General features: G+C 44.4%; 1 protein-coding gene across 1 annotated transcript; it reads left to right on the top strand.

Annotated features, from left to right (window-relative positions):
- The first annotated feature begins 5,808 nt into the window (after positions 1-5,808).
- Positions 5,809-8,451, top strand: LOC122913821 (keratinocyte differentiation associated protein). The gene is made up of 6 exons (XM_044260451.1): positions 5,809-5,933; positions 6,932-6,970; positions 7,063-7,104; positions 7,279-7,323; positions 7,971-8,018; positions 8,286-8,451. Exons 1-6 carry the CDS (start codon positions 5,847-5,849, stop codon positions 8,322-8,324), a joined length of 300 nt encoding a protein of 99 aa, XP_044116386.1. The 5' UTR covers positions 5,809-5,846; the 3' UTR covers positions 8,325-8,451.
- Positions 8,452-19,633: the final 11,182 nt, after the last annotated feature.

The following is a 19,633-nucleotide window of genomic DNA, read 5'->3' as shown; positions in this document are numbered from 1 at the left end:
AGGTAAAAATATGAACATGTGCAGGAGTTAGGAAGACTGTGATTCCAGCCCTCGAGGATGACTTTGAGGGGTTCAGGACTTCAGTGGAGGAAGTCACTGCAGATCTGGGGGAAATAGCAAGAGAACTCGAATTAGAAGTGGAGCCTGAGCATTGGGCTGAATTGCTGCGACCTCATGATCGAACTGAAGGGATAAGGGGCTGCTTCTCATGAATGAGCGAAGAAAGCGGTTTCTTGGGATGGAATCTACTCCTGGTGAAGATGCTGTGAAGACTGTTGAAATGACAACAAAAGATTTAGACCATGACATAGACTTATAGTTGATAAAGCAGCAACAGAATCTGAGACGCCTGACTCCAGTTCTGAAGGAAGTTCTACTGTGGGTAAAATGCTACCTGACAGCATCACATATTACAGAGAAACTGTTCATGAAAGGAAGAGTCAGCTGATGCGGCAAACTTCAGTTTGTCTTAAGAAACTGCCACAGTCACCCCAGCCTTCAGCAACTACCATCTTGATCAGTGAGCAGCCATGGACATTGAGGTGAGACCGTCCACCAGCAAAAAGATTACACTTTGCCAAAAGCTCACTTGATGGTGAGCATTCTTTAGCAATAAAGTGGTTTTTTAAACATATTTTTAAAAAATATTCTATTTATTTAGTTGACAGAGACAGAGCACAAGCAGGGGGAGCGGCAGAGAAGGGGGGAAAAGCAGGCTTCCCATTGAGCAGGGAGCCCGTTATGCGGCTCAATCCCAGGACTCTAGGATCCCGACCTGAGCCGAAGGTAGATGTTAACTGACTGAGCCACCCAGATGCCCAATAAAGTGTTGTACGTTTTTTGTTTTTTAAGGCATAGTGCTATTGCACACTTACTAGACAACAGAATAGTAATAAACGTAATTTTTATGTGCACTGGGAAACCAAAAAATTCATTTGCTTCAATGGAGTGCCTGGTTGAGCATCCGACTCTTGGTTTTTGGCTCAGGTCATGATCTCAGGGACTGAGTCTCATGACAGGCTCCACCCTGAGCAGGGAGTCGGCTTGAGGATTCTGTCTTCCTCTCTTTCTGCCCCTCCCCATGCTTGTGCTTTCTCTTTCTCTCTTTAAAACAAGTAAGTAAATCTTTAAAAATTATTTAAAAAATAAACTAAAAAATTCACTGGACTTGCTTTATTGTGGTGGTCTGGAACCCAACCTGCCGTATCTCCGAGGTGTGTTCGTCCTTGTCCTGGGTTTCAGCTGTGTAGGGAGGGCCTTGCAGTACCTCCTGGAAGCCACAGGGAGGAGAACCAAGCTCTCCCAGGGTAGTCCGTCAATTCCATGGCTGAATGACAGCCGGCTGCCAAGAGTGTGGGTGATGAATCAAAAAGAGCTGGAACTCAGGTCTCCTGCAGCCTGTCCCTAAGGGACGGTGGGAGAAGCTGAGATGGTCAACATGGTTCTAGACTCTCAGGGTATTCCTGGTCCAAAGGGCTCGAAGCAGCCCTTTAAAGTTCAAAGTGCCACTTGATGCAGGCAAAGGCCTTCTGGTGTAAAGGACTCTCTAATAAAAGGGTAGGATGTCCCTTTCTCCTTCTTGGACTTCTGAAGCAGCCTCTGACTTTCATTTTTCCCTTAAATACATTCTCCCATGCCACCCAGGAAGGATCCATGCTCAGAATCCTCCATAAGTTTTTTAGTAGCCCTAGAATCAAGTCCCAACTCCTCACTGTGGCTTGGGGATGATACGGCTCTGGCCTCCCTCTTCCTGTCAACTCAGACCTGTTGGGAGATGCTCTCAAGGAATGCTGCTGCTTCCTGTCCCCGCAACTCAAGGTCTTCAGAAGACAGGAGCTTTAACTGCTTTCAGTCTACATTAAAATGTCCCCCCCCCGCCCCCACGCAGCCAGTGGAACCAAGGATACCTACCTGATTGCAATTGCATTGCACCTGTTTTATTTTCTCCCCACAACTTGCCCTTCTCTGAAGTTACAGTGTTCCCTATGTTTTTTTTTTTTTTTTTTTTTTTATTTAGACTATGATCTGTCTTCTCCACTGGAACACAAGTTCCACAGGACAGGTACCTTATCAATCTTGAATGCCCAGCACCAAGAGCCAAAGTGGCTGCTCAATATTTGTGAATGAGAGAATGGGAGGAGGGATCAGAATTCAGTGGGATTGATCCAGGAAGTCTTCCTGGGAGAAGTTCAATAAGCAAAGGGTACATAGGGACAAAAAGTGGGTGGCAAAGGAAGAAACCAGACCTGCTGGACAACATGGCTGCTTTTTTGGGTGTGATAGCAACATTGGGAGAGGCACAGGAAAGGAAGGGACAGGATGTCCCGAATTCTGCCTCCCAATACCCCACACCCCAGCACCTTTTCTCTTCAAAGATTTTAGGCTTTTCACCTAGGTGTTCACCAAGGTCCCAAGGCCCCGGTGTGCATCCCTTCAAATCCCACATTCCCTTTCTGAACCCAGGAGTCTGGCTCCTAGCCCCTAGGTGTGTCTGTAATGTAGCAATCAGGGCTGGGCCTTGTCTCCTACCCACACTCAAGTTCTGGCAAATATGGGGTGGGGTGGGGGCAGGCCTGTGGGAACACAGGGGTTTACTGGTAGTCTCCGAGGAGGGACTAGAAGATCAACTGGGCTTGGAGTTGGGTTGATGCAGAGCCAGGCTGTGTGACTCTGCCTGACACCATTAACCCTATGTGATGCATCCAACGCATTGCTGAAATCAGTGATTCTCCTGCCACCCGTTACCCAAACTGCTGGGATGGTGAGACTCCCCTCTCCTTTCTTCCCCTACTTGCCCAACCATGGGACCAGGCACTCGGGAAACCAATCCACTGAGGCAGCAGAGATGCTATATTCTAAAGCTAGCACTTTAAGCATAAATCCTGTAAAGCCAAGATTGCCCTTGAGGATCCATCAGGAAGGTACCAAGTGGAAACAAAGCTGTCGAGCACGGCCAGTTCTCTTCTCCAGCGGGAGAATGGATTTCTTCAGTTGTGCACATTGTATTCAGAGGCATTATACAGAAGTACTTATTTTTAAACACCCGAACTGTAAAGCCAGAACTAGAATGTGTCAGCGGTCTTTAAACACACACTTGGTGCACCAAGGTGCTCCTACTCCAAGAAGCACCTGGAGTCCGAGACAATTGCAGGTTCATTCTGGGGCATATACTCGTGGAGGGCCATTAATCTCTTAATTTTCTGTGTTCATTCTGCCCAACATGTACAGGTTAACTCACTGAAATTAATGCATGTATGCAGGGAGCTGCCACCTCTGGCTATGCAGGCGGCATGCTGTGAAGGGACACCTGAGCCACGGGACGAATGGGGGCTAAGTGCAGCCTGCCCCCCAACTCTCAGGGCGTGGGCCTGACTCATGCAATGTGCTACGTGGGCTGGCGAGGTCCTTTGGAGGACACGACGCCACAGTACAGCATGGGTGCAATCCAGGTGCAGGCCCTAGAATCCCAGGGTTCTCATGCTGGCCTTGCCACACACGGGCTGTGTGACCTTGGGTGAGTCACTTAACCTTTCTACACGCTGCGGTTCCCCTGCCTACAGAATGTGGATAATTATATTATCTACCTCATAGAATCATTGTGCTATTTCAATGAGATCGTTCATGTAGAGCACTTAGCACAACGCCTGCCACATAATAACATATCAATAAATTGGCTAACATTATCAGCAGCATTAGCATTTGGTGGAGAGGAAAACACCGGGAAGTCAATTTGTTACAAAAGAACTCTAGAGCAAATCAGATGATGGGTGTTTGGCTCATCTGGTGCTTTGGATCCCCCAGGCCAAAGTGCTCCCCCATTAGCATGCCTAAGTGGAGTGATTATACAGTATCAGTTCTCCTTTGTCCATTCTCCTCTCCTTCTGCTCCCAGAGCTGACCCTAGGCTGACAGAATGGTGGCTAATGAGCTCCTTCAGCCACTGCTCATTAATCAGTTAGAATCCATTACACATAAAAACGTTCCTCCAGAAAACCTTTTGAGAGGCACTCCACATACCTTGGGCATTTTGTCGCTCATCCCCTCCAGCAGCATGACTGCACGATAGCCCCTGCCACCTGGCCATTTGTGCTAGTGAGTGTTCCTCGAGCCCTGTCTCCTCAGGTAGCCCTGCCAAGTGGGAGGTGCTGTTACAAAGACAGAGGAGGCTTCCTGAGCTTAGAGGGGCCACATGTAGGGTGTGAGGGTAGCATGGGAACTGAACGGAAGCACAAACTTTTGGGGTCCCCGAAGATCGTTCATGAGTGCCATCTAGCCCCTCCACCCCACGCCTGCCACCTTTGTGCACTGCATCAGGTCGGGGTAAAGAGGCCTGCTCTCAAGTAAGGTCTTGCTTTGTCCTGGCCGCTCCAGTCTTCGTCCCGGCCCCTCCCTATGACACCAGGAACCGGTTGGGCCACCTGAACCTCATGGTAGGGAAGGTGACTTGATTAGAATATTTTGTCACTTTGAGGTGATCCAACTCATGAGTTGGGGGATGGGGCAGAGGGTGGGATAAACTCCATGAAATGGAGAAGGCACTCCAAGTTCAGGACCTAGATCCTATCTCCAACTGGGCATCTTTAAGACCTGCTTTGCGTTTTTTGTGTAGTTTTCCCCTCCACCCTCATGTGCTCTATTCCTTGTCTTTGTAGTTCAAGACAGTCATCTCTCTGAAGACCCAAGAGTAAAAGACGGGCAGCTGGAAAACGGGAGAGGTCCAGCCCCAAAGGAGGAAAGTGTACAACTTGGTGGAAGGATGTTCGAACCCTAACTTACCCAATCAAACAAATGCTGGCTCCGCCTGTACTCTGTCTAAGGCAAAGTGTAGGGGCATATAAAGGTGATTAAGAGAGAGTTCTTGGGGGGCGCCTGGGTGGCTCAGTGGGTTAGGCTCGGGTCATGATCCCGGGGTCCTGGGACTGAGTCCCGCATTGGGCTCTCTGCTCAGCGGGGAGTCTGCTTCCCTCTCTCTCTCTCTGCCTGCCTCTCTGCCTACTTGTGATTTCTCTCTGTCAAATAAATAAATAAATAAATAAAATCTTTAAAAAAAAAAAAAGAGAGAGAGTTCTCGGCTTCAAGGAACTTACTATTCTAAGAGAGAAATAAGAGCATAAGTTATCCCAGGTACAACTCCAGAGATAAACAAATGAATTGTCTTGGCAACTCCAAGAAGGGAACAGTATGGGGAGTGGGGGTGGTGGTGAGGGATGATGGGAAAAATCAGGGAAGATTCATCCAAGATGGACGTTGGGTTCTGAAAACAGGAGATGACAGAAGGGCATTTTAGGAATAAGCAAGGGCACGGGAAGATGCTTGGAGGACCAAGAAGGGTTTATTTGGTAGGGAGTCCAGTTTGGCTAGAATGCAGTGTCACATGCAAAGGAGTAAAATAAGTCAGAAAGGCAGGTCAAGGCCAGAGCATGGAAAGCCTTCGATGCCAGTCTAAGAAGTTTATACAGATTGGGTAGGGTGGGGAAAAAGTCCAAATTATAACAGCAGATTGAAGGATATAAGGGAAAGAGACAAAGGGAAAAGGAGAGGTTGCTTGGGTGCCACTGCCAACCCTTTGGAGGGACAGGTTCGACCTGTCTCCATCCCAGCTCCATTGGCATGAAGCACCCCATTGCCATCTCACCTTCCTAGTGCCTGGGGCAGAATGTGAGTTGAGAAATCCAAAGTAAGTGGGGAACAGTCTCCACCTCCCCTTCCCAGAGCCCCGGGGGTGGGCGATGGGATCTGGGGGTGAGTCAGTGGGGTGGGGACCCCACTTCTGCTCACATCCACCTCCCTGGGAATATAAAGGGCAAGTGGTGAAGCCCCGCCTCAGAGCACCCCAAACTTGACACCATGAAGATCCCAGTTCTTCCTGCTGTGGTTCTTCTCTCTCTTCTGGCGCTCCACTCTGCTCAGGGGGCTTCCCTGGGTAGTCCCGAGGTGAGCACATCACCTGAATTCTTTTTCTCTTACTTATTACCTTGCTGAGTCCTCCATTTCTTTACCTTCAATGCATGACTGGATGCATGGCTCCTATTTTTGGAGATTATCAGAGGCTGAACAAAAAAGCAGGGGCTCTGAGGAAAGGAAGAAAGGAGGAAGGAAATAAAGCATTCCCAGGAAGACATGTAGACGGAGATGCTTTATTTCTGGAGGGGCTGGTGAGTGTATAGGCGGAGGCTAGACAACTGAATCCAGGGAGGAGACAAGAGGGGCTGAAGTCGTCATCTGGGCTCAGCTTCACCTGTGTTTCGTCTGTCTCCCAGGAAATGGCTTCCAGGAGACTGGGAGCTCCCTATGTCTCTGGAGCCTAGGCCATAGCAAGGACCCTTAGGAGGCAGTCTCCAGTCAGGAGGAAGCTGGAGACCCCATCTTCTCCCAAGGTTGGGGGACAGCATCCGTGCTAGATTTAAAAGTCTGAGATGGAGTCACATACACAATTGCTTGGGATCCAAACAAATGAAGTCAACGAGCAGGAGGGCTGGTGGAGCAAAACTGTCTGATCTAAAAAGGGACAGTCTGTGTACATCGGACACTGCTAAGCAGAAAATGTACCCAGTGTGGCCAGAATTTTTAAGTTTTTGGGAGAAATCAGAAATCTGATTTATAGAATACATAAATTCTAATTTAAATACTAATATTAATTTAATACTAATTTAAAATGTTTCATTCAAACTTAAAAACAAGCCAAACTACTGAGAGTTAAAAACTTGGGTCTAGCCTATAGGATACCCGATTGTGAACTTTGTTGTGGAAAGGAAGAAATAAGGGACAATGAAACTGTGCAACTAAAGCAGGGAGAGGGACAAGATGGGGTGCACTGAGGTCCAAGGCACTGAGGTCCGGGGCACTGAGGTCCAGGGCGCTTGTAGAGAGGGTCTGGGGACAAGGACTTGCCATTATGTGATCTTTTGGTTTTTTTCCCCTTCACTTTCCAGGAAGAAACCACCATTGGTAATTATGCAGCAGGCCCTGAGGTAAACAACCTGTTTTCCCACACTCCAACCTCTGTCTGTGCTCCTTTCTGTGCTCCTTCACCACTTTCTTAACACCCTGTCTTTTTGCCTAGGCCTTTAACGCAAACTTCCTGAACATTGACAAGTTGCGCTCCGTAAGTACCATTCTCCAGGGCTGCCCCCACCCCAACAGCCACACCATAAAGGAGACCAATGCCTTAGTAGACAGCTTGCAAAGCTGCCTGGACCCATCACCTTTTCCAGGGCCTGGGGGATGAGCTCTGCCCTCCCCTGGCACTGACCCTCTTCTTGTCTCCCTGTCTCCACAGGCTTTTAAGCCCGATGAATTCCTGAACTGGCATGCCCTCTTTGAGGTAAGTGTGTGGGCACCCCTTCTTCTCCTTGACTGCGGTATCTCCAACGGATGGTCAACGCTTTCTAGTTCTAGCCCCTTCGGTTCTTTCCCAAGTTCTAGGAGGTAGGAACTGCTCTGCTTGACAGAAGAAAAGTTCCTTTCGAACACTGACATGGCCACACCTATTTTCCTAATGCAGCAGTGGGGGAGCAGAGCCACAAAGACAATTCCAGAAAAGATAGAAGCTAACCAGACAGGAGTTTATTTGAGTCCTTTTATCATCTATGAAGAAACTGAGGTCCTAGGTTGGGTGTCTTGGTCACACTTAGAAGGCGAAGTCAGACATGGGCATGGGCATCAGAGCCTGTGTCACATGACTCAGCACGTGCTCGCTACGTGTCCTCACACAACTGCCTCTGAGCCTCAGCTTCCTCATCTTTGATGTGGGCTTGACAGGACCTACCTCAAAAGGTAGCTGTGCAGACCAAATGAAAGCATGCCTATGGAGCAGTTAGTATAAGGCAGACACAGAGTAAAGGCTCAGAAAATACTCGTCCTTCCTCTAATTGTAAATGATAACACCATCGCCACTCCGGAGAGCTCACTCACTGATCTGTGCTCACCTGCCCTGTATCACATCACTCTCGTTCTTTTTTCCTCTTTTAGTCTATCAAAAGGAAACTTCCTTTCCTCAACTGGGATGCCTTTCCTAAGGTAAGAGACGACAGGCAATAGGACAGAAGTTGGTGGGGAGGGAAGAAGCCAATGATGTGGGAAGAAGGGTGAGGATGGGTAACAGAGGATAAGCTGTCCTCTCACTAGAGCTACGGGAAGTATCAGCTACTGTATTTGGAGAATGAGAACTCAGAGCAAGGCAGGGATTCCTATCTCTGCCCCATGCTGTCCTGGGCTTACTCATGGGATTCTCCAGCTCCCTGCACCCAAGGGTCCCCTATCTGACCACATCCTCTCTCCCTCCAGCTGAAGGGTTTGAGGAGTGCAACTCCTGACGCCCAGTGACTGTTCCCTTCAAGACCAAGCACTGCTGACACCCACTGGAAGAGGGGCTAGTGTGCTCTCTGGTCACCATTCTATAAGCACTCTCTTGGGGCTCAGTAACATCAATAAAATGTTTTCCAACCTACCAGCTCCTGTATCTGTGTCTGTCCTTATCCCACTGGGCTCTAGAAGGGAATTAGGATGAAGTAGGTTCCAAGGCTGGTAGGCAGAAATCTTGAATTCTAAGAGGGTAGTAAGCAGTGATGTAGGAGGAAGTGGGGAGGGCTTATCAAGATGGCAGTGTGTCTTAATTCCTCGGTACTGGATGACACACTTGAAGGGCACAATGCTGTGAGTTGTTTACTAAGATCTTCAAGGAATCAGACCTCTTCCCTGAACTACTGGTGCCTTCCCCACCTGCCTTCTGAGAACCTGATTCCCTTGGTGGGGGCAATTTGGTATAAGAGAGTTATCTGGAATTCAAGGCTCACAAGCCAACTGAAATCATATAAGCTCATCTAAAATCCTTTTTTAAGAATTAGGTAGGTTAGGGGCACCTGGGTGGCTCAGTGGGTTAAAGTCTCTGCCTTCGGCTCTGGTCATGATCTCAGGGTCCTGGGATCGAGTCCTGCATCAGGCTCTCTGCTTAGCAGGGAGCCTGCTTCCTCCCTTCTCTCTGTCTGCCTCTCTGCCTACTTGTGATCTCTATCTGATTAATAAATAAAATCTTAAAGAAAAAAAAAGAATTAGGTAGGTTATAAACAAAGAAAACTAGTGATGTAATCCTGGGCCTTTCTCAACCTCCGATTCTTTATCTGTGTGAGGAGAGTGGAAATAAACAAGAATGATAATAACTACCCTGTGGTGTTGTTATGAAAGTCAAATAAGATAAGGTAGGTAAAGCCCCTTGCACAGGGCTGGGCATACAGTAGGTATGCTCAGCAATGATATGTTCCCTTCATTCCCCCAGAGAGCTGCCCTAATACCCACATTCATTAATGTGGGTATTAATCCATCCCACATCATCACCAATCCATCCATCCATCCATCCATCCATCCATCCATCCATCCATCTGTCCACCCACTGCAAAGGTCTTGAAACATGGAATGGATTCCATCTTAGTTCTATACATGTGTTCTGTACGGAATCTCTGTGTCTATTCTGGGTACTTAAAATGTTGACTTAGTTGAGATTATTTCTGTTTTCTCAACTGGGAAACTGGGAAAATTGGAGAGCAATGAACTTGAGATTGGCTTAAACTCAAGCAACAGCTGCCCTTTTTACAGGATGTGGTCTCCAGATCAGTAAAATTTCCCTTGGCAAGTTTCACTTATTTACACTGCCTTGTGGCCTCTATCAGTGGCTGAGTGTGCAAACTGTGGCCCGTAGCTTACTTGAGGAAGTGGACTACAAAGGGAAATTAAACTTGTGTAGGGAAGCAAAAACTTCCTTCTACCCTCTGAAATTCTGTGGCTGGCCTAAGAATTAAACTGACATAATAAGACAGATTAACAGGAGAAAAACATACAAAGTTATTTAATATATTTTTACACATATACAGGAGTCTTCAGAGGGAAAAGGAAGACTCAAAGGGGCTATTAGGCCCCAAAGCTAATACACCTTTTTATGCAACGAATGACAGATTGTAGAGATCTGACAAGACAAAAGGGCTTGGACTGGGGACAAGAAGCTGTGGGAGTGATTAGGACATACATGGGGGAAACTAAAGGGAAGATAAGGGTTATTTTAGTATGCTTGTTTGTACAGACTGGAGCTGACCCCCAGGCTCTGCTGATAAGAATGGTCTTCTCTTCCTGGTACAGGGAGGGCACCTTTCTCAAGGAAAATTCTATGACTTGCTTTTAGGTAGAAAGGGCAATGTCACAGAATCCTTCCTGCATCTTCTATTTCTCAACTGCCTTCAACTTAAAATAATGAATATGCAAAAAGCAGTGTACTTTGGGGTGGCATGCTCGGAACCTTCACTTGGCTTCTGCTTCCAAAGAGCTTCCAGACTAGACAAATAAGACATGTACATGCTGCTTATATCCCTTTATTTTGGTAACTAAAAATCATAGACAAACAACACAAATGAGAAGCAACTTATAAATGGGATCACTGACAGAAAAGAAAAAAATGGAGGGTGCTCATGTACCACAATCAATTAAAATATTTAGCAAAGATTGAATGCTCATAATTTTGGTATAGGAACTAGAGTAGAGGAAGAAGGTAGGGAGATGCTTAAGATGTATGTATTGAGTGCCTAGGTTCTAGGGGAAGCCAAGAGTCAGCATACACAAGTCAGGAGCATCTTTGATCTCAAAGCAATAGTTCTTGAAGTGTAGAACTGAGGTCAGCAGCATCAGCATTACATGGGAATTTGTATGAAGCACAAATCCTTGGGCCCCAGCCCACATCTATTAAATCAGAAGCTGGGGGTGGGCACAGTAATCTGTATTTTAACAGGCTCTCTAGATGATTTGGATGCACTAAGGCTTCAGAACCACTGACAAAAGGAAAGCCAGCTAATGATTATTGTAAAATTTGGGACCACAGTTACCTCTGGGGGAGAGACCATCATGTGATAGGGGAAGGGCACCTGGAGGGGGGTGGTGAGAGAAGGCTTCTAGTGTTTATGTTTTATTTTTTTCCTTAAATATATCATGGTGTAGGAAAAAATGTCTTCTTCTATGCTAGGTTTTGGATAGGTCTATGTAACAAAAGACAGATTAACAAGAGAAAGGTATACAAATTTATTTAATATAAATTTTATATGACACGGGAGCCTTCATAAGGAAATGAAGACCTGAAGAAGTAGTTAAAACTGTGTGTTTTTGTGCTGGGTTTGACGAAGAGTGGGAAGTCATGGAGAAATGTGATAGGACAAGGTGGGTAAAAACTCAGTGTGGTAAACGGGGAAATTCAGCAAGTCCTGTTCATTCAAATTCCTCTTGGGAGGGGTGTCCTCCCTCCTGGAGATAAAAATGATCCTTTCCTCAGTGTATAGGGATGGCACTTCTCACATGAAGGTCTTAGGACCTGCTTCAGGAGAAGGTCAAAGAGTCCTTCCTGTACCTGTTTTCTCAAATTCCTTCAGCTTGAAATATTGAGTATGCCTAGGCACCATATTATGGGGTAGCATGTCCTGAACTCTGTCAATATGTTTTATACACACTTATGTATGTAACATTTCACAATAAGATATTACTAAAACAAGAGAATATCTTTGAGTAACTTGTGAGTAATAAGGGAATTACAGAGAAAAGTAATAATTTGAGTTTATGAAGATGGGAATCCTGTGGGAAAAAAGACGTATAGATATGTTTGTGTAAGTGAGTGATGGATATACTTAAGATCAAATGAAACTGACAGAAACATACCAACATGGGCCAGGTAATTCAGAGGATTCAAAGAATGGAAGACGAGACTCCCTATTCCCTGTGAAATGTGTTGGATGAGGAAGAAGTCAGGATGGAGTCACACTTCACTGGATACTTCACACAAGCCACAAATGCATCTTGGGCAGATACTATGCCACCCATTAAATGGGATGTATGAGATATATGTTGAGATATGGAACAAAGTCTCTAAGATATAGTAAAATGAAAAAAGAAAGCAGCGGGGCAGTGTGAACAATATGTTGAAAAAAAAAAAGAGAGAGATGGTACAAATAGATGTTCTGACACGCATAGAACAACTCTAGAATAAAACTCAAGGAGTAACAGCTTTCACCTCTAGGGACTGATGCACTTTCATTGTGAGTCTTTCTGGATTTAAAATGAAAAAAATTTTTTCATTCTGTGCACTCTTACATATTCAAAAGAATTTGTTAAAAAACTAAAACTCTCTAGGGCGCCTGGGTGGCTCAGTGGGTTAAGCCGCTGCCTTCGGCTCAGGTCATGATCTCAGGGTCCTGGGATCAAGTCCCGCATCGGCTCTCTGCTCAGCAGGGAGCCTGCTTTCCTCTCTCTCTCTGCCTGCCTCTCCATCTACTTGTGATTTCTCTCTGTCAAATAAATAAATAAAATCTTTAAAAAAACAAACAAACAAAAAAAAACTAAAACTCTCTAATAAGACAAACAAACATAAAACAACACTTTGCATTTTAAGGTAATAGGGCAGAGCCCATGAACTAGCTGAGACTGTGCACTTTTTTTTTTATTAAAGATTTATTTATTTGAAATAGAGAGTGAGAGAGAGCGAGCGAGCATGAGTGGGGGGACAGAAGGAAAGGGAGAAGCCGGCTCTTCACTGAGCAGGAAGCCGAATGCGGGACTTGACCCCAGGAGCCTGAGATCATGACCTGAGCTGAAGGCAGATGTTTAACCAATTGGGTCACCCAGGCACCCCAGACTGGGTACTTCTTACTGAATGAATGAAATCAATTTCCCATATATTCACTATACTTCTTTGCTACTTTTTTAAAAAAGATTTTATTTATTTATTTGACATACAGAGAGAGTGCACGAGCATGTGCACAAACAGCAGGAGTGACAGGCAAAGGGAGAAACATGCTCCTGGTTGAGGAGGGAGACTGACACAGGGCTCAATCCCAGGACCCTGTGATCATGACTCAAGCCGAAGGCAGATGCTTAACCAACTGAGCCACCAAGGCACCCCCCCCCTTTGCTACTTAAAGTGTGGTCCTTATTGGTGGGGTCTACACCACAATGAGATACCACCTCACACCAGTCAGAGTGTCTAAAATTAAAAACTCAGGAAACAACAGATGGTGGCGAGGATGTGAAGAAAAGGAAACCCTCTTACACTATTGGTGGGAATCCAAACTGGTGCAGCCACTGTGGAAACAGTATGGAGGTTCCTCAAAAAGTTGAAAATAGAGCTGCCCTATGATCCAGCAATTGCACTACTAGGTATCTTCCCGGAAGATATAAATGTAGTGATCCGAAGGGGTACCTGCACCCCAATATTTATAGCAGCAATGTCCACAGTAGCCAAACTATGGAAAGAACCCAGATGTCCATTGACAAATGAACAGATAAAGATGTGGGGTGTGTACATGTACATATAAAAATACAGATATAGGCAGTGGAATATTACTCAGCCATGAAAAAGAATGCAATTTTGCCATTGGCAATGATGTGGATGGAACTCGAGGGCATTATGCTTAGTGAAATAAGTCAGTCAGAGAAAGACAAACATCATATGATTCCATTCATATGTGGGATTTAAGAAACAAAACAGATGAACATAAGGGAAGGGAAGGAAATATAAAATAAGATGAATTCAGAGAGGGAGACAAACCATAAGAGATACTAAATTCCAGGAAACAAACTGAGGGTTTCTGGAGGGGAGGTGGGTGGGAGGATGGGGAAATTGGGTGATGGGCATTAAGGAGGGCACTTGATGTAATGAGCCCGGGTGTTACATGCAAACGATGAATCACTAAATTCTACCTCTGAAACTAATATTACACTGTATGGTAACGAAATGATTTTTTTTAAAGATTTTATTTATTCATTTGACAGACAGAGTTCACAAGTAGGCAGAGAAGCCGGCAGAGAGAGGGGGAAGCAGGCTCCCTGCTGAATAGAGAGCTGGATGTGAGACTCGATCCCAGGACTCTGGGATCAGGACCTGAGCTGAAGGCAGAGGCTTTAACCCACTGAGCCACCCAGGCACCCTGCTTTTTTTTTTTTTTTTTAAGTGCAGTCCTTAGACCAGTATTATTAACATTACCTGGCAAGGGAGAAATTCAGCCCACACCAGAGCTAAGGAATCAGAATGCGCATTTTAACAAGACTTGCCCCCTCCCATGGTTCAGATGCACAGAGAAGTTTGAGAAGCACTGCCTGAGGCATTATGTTAAGTGCTGTGTAGAAATGCTTTCTAAGAGTTTATGATCCAGCTGAAGATAAAGGAAGTACACAGATGGAGAGTGGTGGATGCCACTAGAAAAGATGTGTTTAATTTCAGCAGAAGGGAGAAATCCCTCTTGAGTCAGGGTAAGAGCACCAGGGGAAGTAACTTTTGAGTCAGATATTCAAGATAGGACTAAAAAACAATGATTTCATGATCTGTGGAATTTAAGAAACAAAACAAATGATCATAGGGGAAAAAAGAGAGAAGCAAACCAAGAAACAGACTTAGCTATAGTGAACACACTGATGGTTGTGAGAATAAAGGTGGGTGGGATGCGTGATAGGGATTAAGGAAGGCACTTGTGACCAGAGAAGGTGTTGCATGGAAGTGTTGAATCCCTTAATTGTACTCCTGCAACTAATACTACCCTGCATGTTGACAAACTGGAATTTAACAAAAACTTAAAAAAATGATAATCAACAACAACAACCTCTTTGGTTAACTTCAGAGGTTGCCAGGAACCAATTCATGATTTTGAGAACTGATAAATAAAGGGAATGGCTCAAGCATTTATTCTCTTTCTTATGTAAATGTGCCTCAGGGCAAACTAACAAGTTTTCTTTATACAAGGATTTGTAGCTAATAAATGCTGATGGAATAATAGAATTATAATACTACCATTTTTTGCAAGACTTAATAAAATAATGGACTGAGGCAAGGCTGACAAGGCTGACGGGACGTTTAGAGTGGTGGGTCAGGCTGACCCCCTGTGAACCCATGGATCCACCCAACACTAAGACTTAGGAGGAGACCTGTCTCTGCAGATCTGATACAAGAGCGGGGATGGATTACCATTGTGAAGTATTCTGGCCACAAGTCAACCCCAAAACTGATTAAACCTCCGGAATCTAGATCTAACCACCGGTTTACAGGGGGGAAAAGGGTACAGAGGAACCTGGTAAAGGATTCTGGGGAGAAATTAGCAAACACTCTCCTCTCCCCAAGGCCTGCATTTCCTATGGGAAATTCTAGAGGCCTACTAACTCTGTTTCCTTAACAAAAACACTGTAGGTAGGGACATCTGGGTGGCTCAGTTGGTTAAGCCACTGCCTTCAGCTCAGGTCATGATCCCAAGGTCCTGGAATCAAGTCCCGCATCGGGCTCCTTGCTCAGCAGGGAGCGTGCTTCTCTCGCTGCCTCTGCCTGCCTCTCTGCCTGCTTGTGTGTACTCTCTCTCTCTATCTCTAGCAAATAAATAAAATCTTAAAAACAAAAACAAAAACAAAAAAACATTGTAGGTGGGGGAAGGAACTTAAAAATAAAAACAAATTTAAGGAGAGATCATGTAAATGCAATGTATAGATTTTGTATCCTGATTTAAACAAATCAACTACAAAAAAATTATGAAATGATAAACTGAACATTGATAGGGTTGATACTGAGAAATTACTCATCATTCTCTGATGTGAAATGGTATTGTAGTTATATTTTTAAAAAAGAATCTTTACCTTAGAGAAACATAATGATGAATTTACAGATACAGTGATAAACTGGGATTTAATCTGGGTGGGATGACTAGGCTGGGGTACATACAGGAAATAAGGTTGGTAACTACTAAAGCTAAGTGTTGGATACATGGGGGTTCATTATACTAGCTTTTCTAACTTTTGAATATTTTGAAAATTTCCCTAATAAAAGTTTAAAAAATTAAAAAAAAAAAGCATATCTTCATACTTTAGGAGCAAGGGAGAGGACAGAAGACAAAAGATGGTCCCCCTTCATGGGCAAAGCTATACACACAGAACTGGTAGTACAGGATCCTGGCCTGGGATGTTGTAATTCAGCTTGGCTATGGTGTAGGTGTTGAAGGCTAGAAATGCAGGTTGGGTCAGATGATGGAGGGCATGAATGCAAGGCTGAGAAATTTCCACTCCATCCTGTGGTCAGTGAAGGTGGTCATAGACATAGCCACAACTGCAACAGCCACCCTTATTTGGCTGTTATCATGAGCCGCACTGTATGCCAGTGTTTTGCATATATTATCTCAGTTGATCCACATAACAATGCTGGTAGGTTGGCATCACTTCCCCATTTTACAAATGAAGAAACTGAATCTCAGAGAGATAAAGTGATTTGCTTAGGCTCATACAGCAGTACCTGGCAGAGTCAGGATTAAACCCGCCCATGCCTAGAATATCATCCCTACTTTAACTGCACTAGTTCTAACTTCATTTGCTCTACCTACTAGGGTTCCATATAAGATTTATTGGACAAAATGCTTCCATTCCCTAAAAAAAGATTTGGAAATCGCCGCTATGAATGATAGGCAGCTGCTGAAAACATTAAGGCAATACTGTCTAGTGATTAAATTACAGGGTTTGATGGGGGCTTAAGTGGGTAGGAGAAGAATCAATGAAACAAGATGGGATTGGGACGGAGACAAACCATAAGTGACTCTTAATCTCACAAAACAAACTGAGGGTTGCTGGGGGGAGGGGGTTTGGGAGAAGGGGGGTGGTTATGGACATTGGGGAGGGTATGTGCTTTGGTGAGTGCTGTGAAGTGTGTAAACCTGGCGATTCACAGACCTGTACCCCTGGGGATAAAAATATATGTTTATAAAAAAAAATTAAAAAAAAATTACAGGGCTTGGGTTTTTTTCGTTGTTGTTGTTGTTTTGTTTTTATTTTGTTTGCTTTTTAAAAAATCAGTCAGACCTGGTTCAAATTCCATTCCTACCACTTTATTAGCTATGTGACTTCCGTGTGGCCATGCTGTCAAGGCCCTCAGTTTCTTCATTTGTAATGTGGGAATAATACTTTATAGGAGTTAAGAAACACTCAATAAAGATGAGCCCAACTTTATTCATATTAGCGAATGGCAGCTGTTCTTTTTTTTTTTTTCCAAAGATTTTATTTATTTATTTGACAGACAGAGATCACAAGTAGGCAGAGAGGCAGGCAGAGAGAACGGAAGGGAGAAGTGGGGCTTGATCCCAGGACCCTGGGATCATGACCTGAGCCGAAGGCAGAGGCTTTAACCCACTGAGCCACTCAGGCGCCCCAGCAGCTGTTCTTATTATGCTATACATCTCCAGTCAGATCAGGACCCAGACAGATTCATACTTGCAGAACTGATATTCATGTCTACATTCATTTGCTTTCTTCCAACAGATAAAGAAAAGGAAGCTCAGAAAAATGAAGTGCCTTTCCCAGGACAGCCTGGGAGGACATAGCAGAGCCAAGTTTTGTTAAACTCCAAAGCCACAGACCTTTAACCATTTTAACCCCCTGTCTCCATAAGACATAAATGGCTCCCAGGTACTGAGGGCCCACCAAGTGTAAGCTACTGTGTTAGGGACTTTACCTCTTGCTCTTATTTAATTCTTACAACTTTATGAAGTACGTACTATTATTTTGTTCATTTTACACAAAGGAAAGTAAAACAAAGGGCAAAGCATGGCTGGGTTTACCTTGCTGTCACTGAAGTTTCTCATCAGAGTTCTGAATGAGGAAACCAAGACTGAGGCACGAAGTTGTGGATATGTGCTCCCAGTATCCTCCTAGTGATATTCTAGAAACTCTTGCATGTATACACAAAGAAGTAGGTATAATGATTCTCACAGTAGCAATGCTTATAGGAGCTTAAAGTTGGAAACCACCTAAATGTTCATCAAGAAGAGAATGGAAAACTAAAATATGGTACATCCATCCAGTGGGATGGTAGGTATTCAGAGGTAAAAATGAGATACAGTTGGGGCACTTGGATAGTTCAGTCAGTTGGGCTCTGACTCTTGATTTTGGCTTAGGTCATGATCTCAGGGTCATGGGATGGAGCCTCGTGTCTGGCTTTGTACTCAGCAGGGAGAGTCTGCTTGGGATTCTCCCTCTTCCTCTGCTTCTCTCTTCCATGTGTATTCTCTCTCCCCAATATAAATAAATAAATCTTTGGGAAAAATTTTATTTTAGGGGTGCCTGGGTGGCTCAGTCATTAAGTGTCTGCCTTCAGCTCAGGTCATGATCCCAGGGTTCTGGGATGGAGCCCCGCATTGGGCTGCCTGCTTCATGGGAAGCCTGCTTCTCCCTCTCCCACTTCCCCTGTTTGTGTTCCCTCTCTCTCAACTCTCAGTTAAATAAATAAATAAAATCTTTTTTTTTTTTTTAAAAGATTTTATTTATTTATTTGACAGAGAGAAATCACAAGTAGATGGAGAGGCAGGCAGAGAGATAGAGAGGGAAGCAGGCTCCCTGCCGAGCAGAGAGCCCGATGCGGGACTTGATCCCAGGACCCTGAGATCATGACCTGAGCCGAAGGCAGCGGCCCAACCCACTGAGCCACCCAGGCGCCCCTAAATAAATAAAATCTTAAATATTTTATTTTTTAACAAAATAAATCTCTAAATAAATAAATAAATAAATTTTAAAAACTAATCTCTATGCCCAACTCAGGGCTCAAACTCACAACCCCAAGATCAAGAGTCAGATGCCCTACCCACTGAGCCAGATAGGAACCCCTGCAATGTTTGAATTCTTAAAACAATCTGAAGCAAATAGGTTATGCAAAATGTTAAGATGGATAAAGGTAATGTGTACACCAGGCTTTGTCAGTACAGTTTATCATATTTTTACGTATGTGTGAAGTATCTCGTAATCAAATATTTTAAAGCAATGACAGTAAAGACACTTTAATTTCAACCTGCCCAAAGCCATTTCAGCCATGAGGGGATTCTGTGGCTGACAGAGCACTCCTCATGCTATCCCTTCAGCACATTTATCATTACTAACAACATCTACAGTTTGTTATCTTTATATTACTCTAGAGTTTCACTGTCTAATGCAGTAGCAACAAGGCACATGTGGCTACTAAGCACCTGAAATGTGACTAACCATAACTGAGATATGTGTGAGTATAAAATGCACACACCAAATTCTAGACATTACAAAAAGAAGAAAGAATGTAAGTATCTCACTAATACTTTTTGCATTATATACTGAAATAATATTTTGGATCTATTAGGTTCAATAAAATATATTAAACTTCAAATTAATTTCACCTGTTTCTTCTTACTTTTCCAAAATTTGGCTATAGGAAAATTTTAGATTACTGATGTAGCACACATTACATTTCCAGTAGAGCTGGCCTAGAAGATCAGTCCCATGAAGTTCATGGGAACTCTTTTCTTTCCCATTGTATGCCCAGCACATAGTGCCTGGCGGAGAGCAGGCACTCAGAAACACTTGTGGATTGAATGGACTGGCTCTATTGTCCAAGCCTATGCCCACATCTGGGCATGCGCAATCTAGCCTCTGTCAGAGACTGACAAACAGTAACTTCCCTTCACCTGTTCGTGCGGAGAGCCCCTCTCCAAGGTACCACACAACCTTGGCCCCTACAATAAGGGCTCAAACATCTCCCACAGCAAGAACCTCCCTTCATATGATTCTCTCACTCCCTCTCCAATAGGCAAGGATCTCTACCTTAAAATTCCAGAGTGTCTCTCCCCACT

This window comes from Neovison vison, chromosome 7, assembly GCF_020171115.1.
Source record: "Neovison vison isolate M4711 chromosome 7, ASM_NN_V1, whole genome shotgun sequence".
Lineage (NCBI taxonomy): Eukaryota > Metazoa > Chordata > Mammalia > Carnivora > Mustelidae > Neogale > Neogale vison.
The sequence above is the reverse complement of the archived record's forward strand: the minus strand, read 5'-3'. Positions and strand labels throughout refer to the sequence as shown.